Source organism: Juglans microcarpa x Juglans regia, chromosome 7D (assembly GCF_004785595.1).
Source record: "Juglans microcarpa x Juglans regia isolate MS1-56 chromosome 7D, Jm3101_v1.0, whole genome shotgun sequence".
In the NCBI taxonomy this organism is placed as follows: domain Eukaryota; kingdom Viridiplantae; phylum Streptophyta; class Magnoliopsida; order Fagales; family Juglandaceae; genus Juglans; species Juglans microcarpa x Juglans regia.
In genome coordinates, this window is record NC_054606.1 from 3,240,514 (window position 1) to 3,255,803 (window position 15,290).

The 15,290-nt window shown below is 34.4% G+C and overlaps 1 protein-coding gene across 1 annotated transcript; it reads left to right on the forward strand.

Annotated features, from left to right (window-relative positions):
• The first annotated feature begins 265 nt into the window (after positions 1–265).
• LOC121238608 (serine/threonine-protein kinase CTR1-like) lies at positions 266–8,067 on the forward strand. Its single transcript, XM_041135559.1, is given in 16 exon segments — positions 266–740; positions 948–1,249; positions 1,332–1,369; positions 1,372–1,472; positions 1,762–1,865; positions 2,398–2,603; positions 3,160–3,357; positions 3,481–3,521; positions 4,662–4,730; positions 4,840–4,940; positions 5,064–5,148; positions 5,480–5,578; positions 5,856–5,924; positions 6,045–6,176; positions 6,894–6,988; positions 7,273–8,067. Coding segments are annotated over 16 exon segments (2,013 nt in total). The 5' UTR covers positions 266–467; the 3' UTR covers positions 7,373–8,067.
• The last annotated feature ends 7,223 nt before the right edge of the window (positions 8,068–15,290 follow it).

The window sequence follows — 15,290 nt, forward strand, 5'->3', positions numbered from 1 at the left end:
TAATTATTAAGTAAAATAAAAAATTTTAAAAAAATTAAATATAAAAAGAGTTGTAAATGGATAGTAGAAGGATAATAATTTTATTATTATTCATGAAAAATATTCTCACCTCTTATTTAAAAAAATTATAAATGTGAAGTATAAAAATAAATAGTGATGGATGCAATAGATTATTCTTTCTTGAAATCATGGGGACCCGGATCCGTCGGACTACGTCCACTGAATTTGGGCGTACGGTACGTTTCTTCGTTTATGTGCTGATTCCATCTAAAGTCTGGTTCCATCGCATACAGGCTCCACCACCACTCGCCAATTCGAATGCTTGTCGAGCCGACATTCCCAAACGGACCCCCACCCAATTTTCCCCGTCCTTATCGGCGCTCCAATCAATGTGCTTAAAGCTCAGGCAGTGGCGTAGGACTGAGCACCAAATTCCTTAAGACGGAATCCGGATTCTCTTATAAAAGATGTACGGTGATCACACTGACACGAGATCGACGTCTCCAGTGGCGTCGTCGGTGAAGGATTTCGACGTGTTGGGTCACTACAAGGGGACGGGCTCGTTCAGGAGCTGGGCGCAGAAGACTGCGGAGAGCTACCAGCTCCAGCTTGCTCTGGCACTTCGCCTCTCCGCCCAGGCTGCCCGTGCCGATGATCCCAATTTCTTGGATTTCAAATCCAGCGACTGGGGAACTCCGTCGCCTTCTGCTTCTGCTGAGGCTATGTCTCATCGATTCTGGGTATTTCATTTCTTGCTTGCTTATGGGTTCACTTATTTTTTGTAAGTGAATTACGTACGTAAGAGTTAGGGAGGTATTTTGTAGAGCTAAATTGTAATTTTGGCTTGGTTTGATGTTTGGATGAAAATCCGATCGCACAAACTTAATCAAGACGACATTTACTTGCTTGAATGCCATGGCTCTGATTTCTATTCTGATGTGTACCAGGTGAATGGCTGCTTGTCATACTTTGACAGAATTCCGGATGGTTTTTACCTTATCCATGGGATGGATCCATATGCGTGGACTCTAAGTACTGATGAGCAGGACAGTGGTCGGGTCCCATCGTTTGAATCGTTGAAGGCTGTTGACCCCCGTGACGATATGTCAATCAAAGTGGTTTTGATCGATAAATCTAGAGATCCTGGTTTGAAGGAACTGCAGAATAGGCTAATCATTCTTTCTGGTGGCTGGATTCCCATAGAAGAGATGGCTGATCAGCTTGCAATCATTGTTTGTAATCAATTGGGGTGGGCTACATACTACTCTTTGATTTTAAATGTTTAATTGGAATATTGTTTTCTTTTAAAAAAATTCTGTTGTCGTTACAAGGGGTGCGGCGTCTACAGAAGAAAATTTGGGTGCACGCTGGGGGAGAGTTTTGAAGTTCTGAAAGACTGCCGAGGCTCTGTCATACAACCAATTGGAAGCTTATCAGTAGGCCTCTGTGTCCATCGTGCGTTAATGTTTAAAGTAATCCTCGCAACCTTAATGCAGTTTGATGTACTCTTTAGCAATTTGATTTTGTTTCATTATAGCAATGTGTGTGTGTGTCTGTGTGTGTATTTTATAAAAAGACTGATATGTACCCTCGAGTTTTTTTATCTCGTACCCTTCTGTTACGAAAAACGATGTTGACATAAATGCTTTTCTTGACTATTATTTTGATGATCATCGAAAATATTTCTCATTTTGGCATTCTGCAGATATCTGCAAAAAGGTCTTGGAGGATTACGCTGCACACTAATTGTAATTTTGGCAGGTGCTAGCGGACATAGTTAACCTACCATGCCGAATTGCAAAGGGCTGCAAATACTGTAGAAGGGATGTATCTGCCTCCTGCCTTGTGCAATTTAGCCCTGGAAGGTATGTTGTGTTAGTCTTATATTTCAATAAATGATGGTAGCATGAACTATTTAAACCAATAAGCGAGGCGACATGAGCCAACTACCAAAGTTTATATGTAGTAGTAAGAAGGAATGGAAAGGAACCACAACTTGTAAAAAGATTTAAGAATTGTAATCTCTGCAGGATACTGGGTATAATCGATTGGAAATAAACTGAAATGCAAAATCCAATAATGAGGAATAATCTATTAAAAAATTTATATCATGTGAATGCATTAGTAAAGGACTAACAATTAACATGGAGGAGTTTGGAGCTTGGAGTAACGAGTGCAAAAATACTGGTATTCACAAGACTAAAAGACTTAGTAACTGGACAAACAGTGGATATTTCGTGAAGAATTATTCTAGGAAAAGATGAGAATAAAGAAGGCTTCGGGACTTGATGATTTTTCATTTGAGCTTGTATGTTTAGCGTGTAGCCAGATAAGCGGAGAAAAGCATTCAAGTACCTTTAAATAAGAAATAAATTGAATTTACATTTATTTTTCCAGGGAATATTTGGTTGATTTGATTGGGATGCCAGGAGCATTAAGCCAGCCAGATTCCTCGCTCAATGGTACATCCTCCATCTTGGTCTCTTCACCATTATGTCATCCAAGATTTAAACAAGCTAGGGCAGAGAACTCCAGTATGCTAGCCAAACTATATTTCTCCGATTGCCAGCCACTTCATCTTCAATTTGACAATGATTCTTCAGGTAATTCTATATGCATGTACCATTGCATCATGCTTTTCTGATTCAGTTATCGTTGACCATTTTCGCTTTAATTCACTTCAATTAATACAGATAATTTTTGCTTGAATTCAGAGTACATATATACATATCAACCAGTTGCTAAGTATTATTATTAGTTGTCTGCCTTTGAACACAGTTCCTCTGGAAATCTGGTTGTCCCCCACATCGAAGTTTGTAGTTGTCAACTAGTCAACCCATTCGTGCAAGGGGTGATGTGCAATTTGTTGTAAAGTCAAAGTAGTAAGATTAAGTATGGTGATTTGTCAATAAGATTTGATGGGTTGAACAATTACTATTATCTTATTTAATCATTTTCTAAAATGTTAAGGTTAAACAAATAGATCAAACAAAAAAAATATACAGTCCTTTGTCTGAAATGGTGTTGGACATGTATGTTCAACCCAACAAAATGCTATATATACAAGAAATGCTTGCACCTAACTATGAATGATGAAATAAATGACACCGTGGTGATCTTTTTACTAATCTTAAAATGTCATTGTCTCCATTATGACAGGTACTGCTTTCAATGAAGATGACAAAACTGGCTCAAAGGTCTCTGGTCATATGAGTTACTTTGATAGAAAAAATATTGTACACACTTCAAGCGAATACCATGATAGTAAATCAGTTAGTTCAAGTATACTTAATCTTGATGAAGAGGACTTGGTTATCCCATGGAGTGAACTTGTTCTAAAGGAGAAAATTGGAAAAGGTACCTGCTATTTCTGACATTGCTTGATGTTGTTAATTATAAAGCCTTCCCATTTCTGTTCATGCATGTCATGTGTATCATGTAAATATTTTGGGACTGCTCAGGATGATCATTGATTTTCAGGTTCTTTTGGAACTGTTTATTATGCTAGCTGGCGCAGTTCAGTAAGCATTTTTTTCCCTTTATGATTTATCTACTTATTTTTTAATCTTTTGGTGGATGTTATCTTGTAATAAACAGTTTTTTTATGACTTTTGGTTATGAAGTTCTTTCGGATTTGTGGCTAGTGGAGTATGTAGTTTCTGTGTTCTTTTTTCTTCCTTGAAGATTGAATAGTTTTGAGTCTGTTTTTGTAATCACGTGACCTATTTGTCTATCATTTGTAGGATCAGATCATAATCCATGGTTGCAAAGCGAAATCTATTAGTAGTTTAAGGAGCAAATTGAAACTTTGTAGTTTAGGGTGCCAAGTGAAAAGACGTTGGCAGTTTGGGGGGTCTAAAGTATAATTATTTTTTATTGTAATTCTACCATCATAAGGTAAATAATCTGAATTTAGGTTGGTATGCACAATAAAGCAAGTGAATATGAACCCTTCTCTCTACAGGTAAAATAAACTTTTTATTAAGAAAGAAGGGTGTAACCCAGAACACAGTGAGTATACAAGATATCCACCTAACAATCAAAATGAAATATCTCCAAATATCCCTCAAAATAGAAAAAAAAGTTGTACTTTTGAGGAAACCATTGGAAAAATAAAAATGGTCAAGTTTTAAGTAACTGCTTTAGTGTTGACTCCTTTAAGCAAAAAGTACGCCCACATTTACTGACCGACTTCATTGTTTTTTATCTCACATTTTTTTGATAAATTGGTCCTCAAGGTTTTTTTTCTAGGGTTTCATCACCATTGAACATTTTAACCATGTCTGGTATCGAGATTTTCTTGTCATTTTAAGTGTGGCTGGACTATTGGGCACTATGGTCCCCAAGTATATAGTCAGTTGTCAATCTTTCTAGCAGTCATAGTACCAAACCTCCTTGATTTATAGTCCCTATTTCTGGTTCTGCTGCCTCCTTCACTGTATTAGGAGAAACAGTGTTAATAATTATCACTTGAGCTTCATATTTGGAGCGGTGGTGAAAATTATTGGCTAGTGTTTCCAATATGCTACTTAACCCCCCTCATGCGGTGTGCTTTTGTGGAGTTAGTTGTTAGGCAGTTTCGATAGTTTGATTAACTTTTTGTCATGATTTAAGTGCCACCAAGATATCCATTTTGCTAGTACTAAGATTGGGAATCACAGGATGTTGCCGTCAAAATTCTTATTGAACAAGATTTCCATGCAGAGCGCGTCAAGGAATTTTTAAGAGAGGTAAAATGCGTAGCTCTTACTTTTTTGGTATTAATATGATTGAGTATTTATTGTTTCTGGTTTTTAACATCTTTCATTTTGATTTCACTGCATTACTTTTGCTTGCTAGGTTGCAACCATGAAACGTTTACGACATCCAAATATTGTTCTCTTCATGGGTGCTGTTACTCAGCCCCCAAACTTGTCCATAGTTACTGAATACTTATCAAGGTATCAAGATTCCCTGAAATGATCTGCTTCTACATCCTTTAATTTTTTTACATATCAATAGCGATTCATTCTACGAAATAAGTTTCATATGTCACTGAACATAATATTTTCTTTGCTTTTCAGAGGTAGCTTGTATACACTTTTGAAAATGCCTGATGCTGGAGTGATATTGGATGAGAAGCGTCGAATAAATATGGCTTATGATGTGGTATGCCTTTGTGGAGTCAAGATAGTATTATATTTTAGTTTGCAGGGTCAGCTTAAGTGGTAAGGGTCTTGGTCTTGGGAGAATGCTCCCCCATCTCTAAGGTGCTAATGATTTACCCAATCTGTTTGATGTGGGCACATTACACGGGTTTGGAGTTTAATCAGTTAAAAGACATGGTTTGCATGGTTTTTGGAGTTTCTTTTTATCAGAAAAAAATAGTTTGCAAGGGTCAACTGAAGGAATTAATTGTTGGTGAAGATTTCATATCATTTTCACATCAGACATTAGTTTATAAATTTCTTTGGACTTAGCTATTTATTGATGTGTACAGGCAAAGGGGATGAACTATCTTCATCAACTTAGACCTCCTATTGTCCATCGAGATCTGAAGTCTCCAAATCTTTTGGTGGATGCGGCATATACAGTAAAGGTTACTGTCAAATACTATTTGTGCTGGTCCCTGGATGTTGAAAATTCGTTTTTCCCCATAAGTGTGCATTCTTAGTTGCTTGTTTCTTTTGACTAATGTGCTACAATGGTCTTCAAAATGGCTCCATGAACCTCATGAATATTCATGCTGGGTACAATAATGATCAACACATATTTTTGCATATATATATATATATATATATATACACATATATATTGTTGGAGTGATGGGCTGAAATAATTTGTCTTTGTATTTTTGGACATACTTGATCATCTAGGTTTGTGACTTTGGCCTTTCCCGCTTGAAGGCAAACACTTTTCTTTCATCCAAAACAGCTGCAGGGACTGTAAGTTCTCTACAAACTTTAAAATTTGTTATCTATCTCATTCCAGTAATCTTCTATTTTTGAAGAAAGCATTGAATACTTGCAGATACTAAACTAACTCATGTTACTTCTTTGTATTAGCCTGAGTGGATGGCACCAGAAGTTCTCCGTAATGAGCCATCTGATGAGAAGTCTGATATTTACAGCTTTGGTGTAATCTTGTGGGAACTTGTGACCCTGCAACAGCCTTGGAGAAATTTAAATGCACCACAGGTTGTTTGTCAATTAACTAGCTGCAAATCAATGATTTGTAAAGCTATAGAAAAAGCTGGGTCTTTACATGTGTGCACTTGATCATTGGTACAAGGAAGGTCTTTGAAGAAGAATATAACAAAAGTTTAGCCGTATAAGAACAGCGTCAACGGGGTGGAAAATATTTTATAAGTGGTGAAGGGTATTGATTATTGAATCTATCTCTAACTAAAGAGTATTTGACTGGCACTGTCTAAAACTGGTCTGTTCCTAGAACTAGCAGTGAGATGGCTGCCACTGAAGTGCTAGATATGATGAGTAATATTTTCTTAAGACTGTTTGAATTCAAATACAAGGACCACATTGACCATTTTCTGATATATTAATATGACAAGCTGCTTCCAAAGACACATTCACAACATGATAAAATACTTCTACCAGGATGGCTTAAATTGTCATCAGGTTTAATGGCTTTAGTTATGTATGCTGTTAATTCTTAGTCCACTGGAGGTCTTTATGGATCAATTCTTAGTTAAATTTACTTTCTCAAAATGATTCAACAAAAAAAAGTAGTTTTTTTCTTTTTTCTCAACTTAATCTTAAATTCTAAGCTCTAGATTTGTAAATCATCTTCAGAATTTATTGATTTCATATGTAGCATAGGGGGACTTTCCAACATATGTGACTCATTTTGTTGTTAAGGTGTAGCTTAACAAATATGATTTATCCTCGTTTCAGGTTGTTGGTGCTGTCGGTTTTAAGGGTGAAAGGCTCGAGATTCCAAACACTGTAAATCGTGAAATGGCTGCCTTGATTGACGCCTGCTGGGTTAGGTAAGTCGACAATAACGAATTACACTCCTTAGAATCCAAACTCTAGGGCCTAGAGTGGGTCAATATACTCTAGGTCTTGGAGCTCAGGAAGAAAGTTGAAGATAACAATTGTTAGGTGAAATCATTCACTATTTCTCTCTCTCAGAAATGGAGTGGGGTTCATGTCTGTGAAACCCTGGTCCGCATAGGGTAATAAACTCACATGATTTTGCATTGCTCTCTCTCTCTCTCTCTCTCTCTCTCTCTCTCTCTCTCCCCTAATGCTGTGCTGGATGATACTGCAGTGAACCCCGGAAACGCCCTTCATTCTCGCAAATTATGAAATCTTTGCAGCAAGTTCTCATAAATTCCAAACCTCAGCGAGCTCGTGCACACATTCCATGATTTATCAAGAGGACTGGAACACTAGTAAGATATGTATATATACGTTCATGCATGTGCATCGTCGCCCTTTTGATGCTCTCTCTCATAGTAGCCAGAATTCTTATTGTGCTAATCATTCAGGGCCCCTGCCCAGAAAGCGTTCATGGAAAAATAGGTTTGTTACTGATCTCAGTTTCTATTTTCTAAGAGGACAATGTCTACTTTAAAAAAGGAAGCATAGCCTGGAATTCCTGCTCTCTCACCTGGGGGCATTCTGACTTAACCCCAAATGAAAAAAATATATATCAATGAGTTTGCCAGAGAGAAATCAAAGAACTACCCAGTATCCACTGCCATGGTTTGCAAGTTTTGGGTCTTGTACTTTCCAAAAGCTAATTTGATGTTTGAACCCAAAAGCCTCAAATAGCAATGATCAGAACTCTATTGTTTGTGTCCCTGATGTTTGATGGGAAGACCTTTGATGCAGAAACTCGATCACTGCACCAGTTGAGTGAAAAATATTTGTTGCTGACCTGGCATCTTTGTCTCCCAATATTTTTCTTTTTAATTTTTTTTATAGGCATCTCCCAAGATATTGATTATCCCTACTACTAAAACATGAAACGTGTTCTTTGCTTCTGTGATACTTATGTACTTACTGGTGTATGTAAATCCTACTGCTTAAGAGCTTCAACAAGATACTGGAAATTGTTTCAGTGAACGCTTTTGTCTCTATTATGCCTGCAGAACCGATCTTATAACAGACATGTTTGGTTTGCAGATCGAGCATTAAGAAATGAGAATGTCTGCTCTCCTATTCCTTTGCAAATAGCATTTCTATCTTTTTGTTTGGTCACAAAAACGAAATTATCGGTATATAATACAGTTGATGTGTAAAGTGCACCATTATGATTATTTAAATATATATATTTTTTATAAGTAATCAAGAAATTATATTCATAAAAGTAGACAAAACTCAAGTACGGATATAGGGAGTATATATGAGAAGTCATCGCATAAATGTTAAGATTTGATTAATAAGTTTTAAATTTTAAGATTTTTCTTGTAAATTATGCCACGTTAGCATTTTACCAGATGCGTTATCTACACTAATTTATAATTAAAAATTTTCTTTTTTAATGTACATTTACAATCATGAAATCTTATATGCACTCCAAACCCTAGCAATAGATTTCAGTGTGCACCCTCGTTATAATTTTAATTGCATCTCATTTGCTTTTTAGTTCAACGTGTAACTGCATACTTTTTTCTTTTTTTTTTTTTGGAAAATGAATCTCATCCCGCCAAGTGTACGGATAAGTGCATTTGTGTTTTTTCTTTTAGCATTTGTTTGTTTGTTTTTTTAAATATTAAAAAAATACACACAAATGCTTAAAAAAAAGCAAATGCACTTATCAATACACTTGTCACCTTAGCATAAGGCTGTACAAGAAACTGAGAAACCGACCTAGACCGATTCAGACGGGTCGTCGGAGCTCAGAATCGGCCGAAACTGGTGGAGAACCGGTCAGCATGTGACAAAAAATAGAAAAAACTGCTATCGGCCCGTTGGTTCGAACCTGGTTCTAACCGCTGAACCAGACAATTAAAGAAATTATATATATTTTTTAATATATTATGTACTCAAAACGACGTCGTTCTACTTAAGTTTAAGTGGAACAATGTCGTTTTAAGCTTGTAGTTATATTTTAAACACAACTGAAACGACGCCGTTTGATATTAAACCAATACCAAACGGCGTTTTTTTATTCATAACGTATTAAAAGAAAATTAAGCAGAACGACGCCGTTTCGAAATTAGATTGTCTTCTTTCTCACTTTTTCTTCCCCGATCTTAGTTCTCATCCTCTCCCTCTCTCTCTACTCTTTTAGACAAATCTCGCTGATGAACTGACCATGAATCGCCAGAGAACCACTAGTGTTGAGACGGCCAGTGTTTCTCCTTCCCATCAATCGGTTTCGGCCGGTTTTCTCCCCCAAAAATGAAGCATCGAAGGAGTCAGTTTTTACCCCTACCGTAGAATTATTTATTTTTTTAACTATCTTGTTAGGTAATAACAAAAAATCTTGGATCCATAATTTTTTTTTTACTGGATGGATCCCCAAAACATATTTAGGACTAGTTTGGTTTCAAAAACCTTTAAAACTATTTTAATCAATTTCATCTTATCTTAGCATCTAAATACTATTTAAACAGAAATATTTTTTAATTTCAAATTTTCTAATTTTTAACTTTTTTCACATAATTAATACATAATCATTACAACTTTCTCAAACTTCCAAACAAAATATTAAAAACAATTCAACTTTTTCAAATACTAAAACAAAAATTATATTATAATCCTCTTTTAACTTTATAATATTTTTATTTAACTTTTTCTCTCTACTTTCTCAAAATTATATAAAATTCTTAACTCAAACTATTTTATTATTATTTATAAATTTTCTTATCTCATTTCATCTTATCTATATAACTAAAGAGCAGTGCTACATCTCCCGAGAGATGTAGTCCGAAAGTCCACCGAACAGGCATTTAGCATTTCTTCGGGGCATTTAGCATTTCTGATAAAAAAAATACTTTCTTAATCACTAAGTAAAAGAAAAAAAAAAAAGATTTCGGGACACATCTTCGGGGCATTTAGCATTTCTGATAACTAAAACTTGAGAAAATGAGTAAATCTCTCAATTATCTGAAGTTTGAATCCCAAAACTTCTATAAAGATGAGAAGGAGCACGGACTAACGCATTCAAAACCCATTAAAAATAAAAATAAAGACCCATAACTTTTGCTATCTTAAGGTCCAAATCACGGGGATTATGGGCAACTTGACTTTGCCCATCAAAAGAACCAAGGCCCAAAGAGAGATCGGTTCAACCTAAAATAAACACAGCGAGTGGAAAAAGGATAAGACCCCACAGTTACATAACGAGCTGTGAAATTGGTAGGTAAGGTGGTTATAATTATGAATAATTTTTCTTATCAGTCCTTATTAATCTCCATGCCTCACAGTACCTTATGAAGAAAAAAAAAAACTTGTTAGGTGTGAAATATGGAGGTAAATAATGGCTGATACATAAGTTATAACTTATGAGAGCTTTTAATTCATGGACATACTTACAATTCATATAAAAGAAACGACGTTGCTAGCTAAATAGAAAAGTCATCGAACTTTCGTACTGATATATTTGATTTTTTTTTTTTTTTTTACGTGAATAATAGTAAAGTGCTCATTGCTGCTCTCAGCCTCTCATCTTAATAAGGTGCTTATGTGACATGGTTTAATTTAAGAGAAATATTATAAAATTTAAATTTTATAAATCAAATGTTGATGAGACCAATAAAAGAACTCGTAACAGCTTTCTAGTTGCCCTCGGCCTGAGAATGGATATTTGAGTGGATCGGTAACATGATGGGCTTCATTCCTTAATCCTGTCGCTCGAAATCACGACTACTTGTGGGAAATGGGCAGGGGGATTCAGAGGGATTATACTAATGAATTTTCCTTTAAAAACAAAAACAAAAACAAAAATGCTTGAGGGGACACTCGTTACTGTCAGTAAAGGAATGAACAGAGAGGAGTACACCAAAAGATTCAAAAAATTTCGAGGACTATAAACAATGTGACAAACTTCATATCGATTCATTCGGAAAATGGAGGGCTAGGAGACAATTTTGTACAAAGACCCTCTTTTTGAACACGATATCTTGTAATGATGCCTTCAAAAAGATCCCAAAACCTTTTAATTCTTTCTTTCTTCTTCATTTTTTTCCTCTCTCTCTCTAAGAAAATCATCATCCTATTCCCACAAACAAATACATCAACAAATGCATGGGGGGTGGGGTCCCATCCCCATCCATCAAAACCGTCCGTACCCAAAAAAAAAGGGTTGATGAGAAAGCTAGCTAGGGTTATGATTTACAGCTGGTGTGATTTTGGATCCCACTGATCTTTCCCTTTTAGGCAAGGACAAACCCACCCACCCTCCTCCTATCTCCATAGTTTTTGTTTTCGACTTTCCCACAGCCGGCCAGCTTCATCTGCTGGCCAGATTAGACCAGCTTGATGATCATTTATCCATGTCATCATGGATGTCCATGGCTTGCTTAATTTTAAGGCTCGGCTAGATGAATATATAATAATACGGCTCGGCTCATGATCATCAGACCCGTGAGTACTAGTACTGGTTGCATGACAAGTTGGAAGGTGGGATCAGCAGCGTCTGATGTAAGTAATCAGAACTGATTGCATGTGTCTGAGATTCTTTCTTTCTTTTTTTTCAATCAGAGAGATTGAGGGTGCATCGCTGCATGCATGCATGGGATGGCCGGTGGGTGAAGGATTAATTAGTTCTATGGCAGTAGTACTAGTACTACTGAGCAAGAAAAAAAAAATGGCATATAAGTCCTGGCGTCATCATCATGCATGGGAATAATGTACATGTTTAATTTGGGACCACTCTCTTTCCCTGCAACCATAATTGAAAGATGATACAACAAATCTTCTTGGGGTCTTGATCTGATCATAAAGTCATCTATCTGCACTAGGGAAAAAGAAACACAGCTCTTCTTTTGGGAGTAAAACTTACTGTTCTGATTGTTTGGTGGAATATTGATGTGAGGTTAGTAATTCTATATTGAACGTCTATGGCTATCGTGAACCGACTGAGACCATACATATATAGACATGGTGACAGTCTCGCTCAACTTTATATATATATATATATATATATATATATATAAAATATTTGATATCAAACCTCATTCATATATATTATTAGGAATATTAAGATGATCAACAGTATATATATATATATATATTTTATTAATAATAATATTAAAAGTTACAGACAGTGAGGTTAGAGGATCCTAACAAGAACCCAATCAAGCAATTACGGAGCAAGAAATTAAAAAAAGAAAAAGAAAATACAGTTCGGAAAATAACTTCTACATGAAGTAGAGCTAGACCCATGTTTAATTTTGTTTTGTTTTGTTTTTTTGTTTTTTTTTTGTTTGAGTTGGGAGACGGGGGTTTTGAACTCTATACCTCTATTTTGGAAGCTGATCGTTATGCCAATTAGGTCACAAACTTTTGACATTTAATAAGAGAAGATCACCTGATCAAAGGTATTTTGTAGACATTAATTTCAGTGTTTAAACGACAGCGATGTGTAGTAGACCTCTCTTCCATATTTGAAATAAGAGTAATGTTATAAATCACATTCTATATATTTTTCTTTCATCTAAAGATGTAGCATTTTTCATCACTCTAACTTGGATCTATCTTTATTTTTCTAAGAAAAACTCGAAATTAGTTGATGGATAATGACACGTAACCATATTAGCTAGGATAAGAGTAGTATGACGGTGTAATTTATAAAATTTTATTTAAGATAATATATAGGCGCCAAGCAAAAATGGGTGATGGTTGGACTTGGACAGAACGACTGAACAGGAACTTATGGTCTTCTCAATGCTGCATGTGCATGCTATAAATGGGTAGATTTGCACAATTCTACCTTTCAAAATCCCTAATATAAGCACACAAAAAAAAAAAAAACATTAAAATAATTCAAAGAAGGTTAATTGAAACAGCTAGGAGTTGGGAAGGTTGGCCTCCGTCGTCCCGGCGGGAAGTTTCTGATATTTTTTTCTTAAGAGATCATTCGTGTTAAGTGGGAGCTCTGGGGTCACAAAGAAAGTATATATAGTATTAATTTTCACTCAAAAGCCATACTTAAGCATTAACTAATCTGTCTTTCATGTGGATTTAAAATTTGAAGGAAGTAGCATTTAGAAGAAAGTAATGTACGCGTTATCGCTGCTAGCTGCATGTTCTTCAGACGACTCCTCGGCAAATGGTTAAAAAGGCGACAAGGGTATTAAATTAGTTTGTCCTTTGTATGGGAGGCTTGCATATACGGCCTGTTAAAACTAGGTCAAGCTCATGTTCATCTTCTCCCCACAAAAAGGGGGAAAAAAAAAAAAGAGGAAAATAATATGGAAGCTCAGCTGATGATCAATTGTTTGGGTAATTTAGTATTTTTAGGTATTATGTGAATAATAATAAAAAAAGTAATGATAAAATATTAAATAATAACAAATAATAATAAAAAGTAAGTGAGAAGTAATAACAAAATAATAAATAATAGTGAGATATTTTAATAATACTTCAATACCCATATAATTAGGCCGCGTAACGTATACAATATTTTTTACAATACATGATGATGTAAAATGATGGTATTTTTGTAAAACAGTGTTCCTTTTATATGATATTTTATAATAATACTCTTCATTTTAAAACATGATTAATTATGAAATATGTTATGAAAATTAAGTATTGTGTGTTTATCATTTTTAATTGACTAGAGTTCTTATATATATATTTAGACCGGGACAACCGAATAAAGTTATAATTTATCTCCACAATAATTTAGTAAATTGGTACACGTACGATTTTAGCAGGCCACTGATCAAATTTAATATATTAATAATATGGTCAAAATGAAAGAGGAATTTTTTTTTTTAACTTGTGCACATGATGTACGTTACGCCGATCGAGCTTTAATTTATTTATTAGTCAGAAATTGAGGTTTTTAAAAAATAAAATAAAATCTACGTACGTTGCAAAGCTTTTTCTTGTTATTTCTTAAAATTCAATTGCTAATTAATTTTATTAGAAAGATAAATTATATATATATATATAAGTCCCGATCATGAAAAGATGATCTAATATAATAACTTGGTTATTATAATGATCTCGTACGTGACTGAATATATTCCCTGAAAGGTGAAGGAGATTATTGATCAACTACGTACATTACTTGGTCGATTTTCTGTTTTTTTTTATAACCGAGTTTAACTTATAACTTTGTGCCTGATATATATTTTAACTGATCATTTTTATTTATGCGAGGAAATATAGCATATATAATATGCACAATATATCTAAAAGAAAATATTTTGGCCGTAAAGCGATTACATAAAAATAAACACACAAATTGATGTGACTTCATATAATATATCAAATTGTAAAATCATTTTTATTATAAAATAGATCTAACAGATTTTATAAAATTACATTAACTTATAAATTTATTTTATACAATTCTTTTATGTCTATAATCTATTCTAAATATACAGGAGTGATTTATCCAAGGGAAGTGCTTCTTGCTAGACTTGTGCTCTGCTTTTCATCACGTACGTACAGCTAGCGCTAGCCTCATTTTATTCGGATTTAGAATTTTATAATAATATTAAACTTCTAAGGCTCTATTGTAATTAACTAGCAAATAACATATATTTTATAACTATTCATAAAACATATATAGTATATATATATATATAAGTACACCAGAAAAAAAAAATGAAAAATGATTTAATCGTTTCTGGGACTAGCTAGCTATACCTAGCTCATGTACGACCGAGATAGAGAATGGTGAGGATGGAGCAAGAATTTTTGAGAAAAAGTAAATTTCGTTTTATCTATTTTCGTTAATGCTTGTTAATAACTAATTTGTTTATTTCAATAATATTATCTTTTGTCCTGCGAACTTTAATATCCACATCCCTAAATCAATTAAGACTTGAGGCCTCACAAAATAATTGCCAACCTATGGGTAAAAAATTATAGTAAATTATAAGGTTGATGTTATATATGCTCTATATATCAACTGGGTTTTCAAGAAACATAATTTACACGAGTTATTAATTTAGATAATTAGATTGGAAAATCTTAAACTATGAGTTAAAGATTGAGAAGGATATATAGTTAGAGAAGTGTTACGGCTATAAAAATACCTAAAAAAATAAATAAATTCACAGACGTGATCGACTTGGTCTAATACGTCAGATTTACTTTATAATAAAAATAGTTTTATAAATTAATGTATTATATCAAATCATGTCAATTTATAAA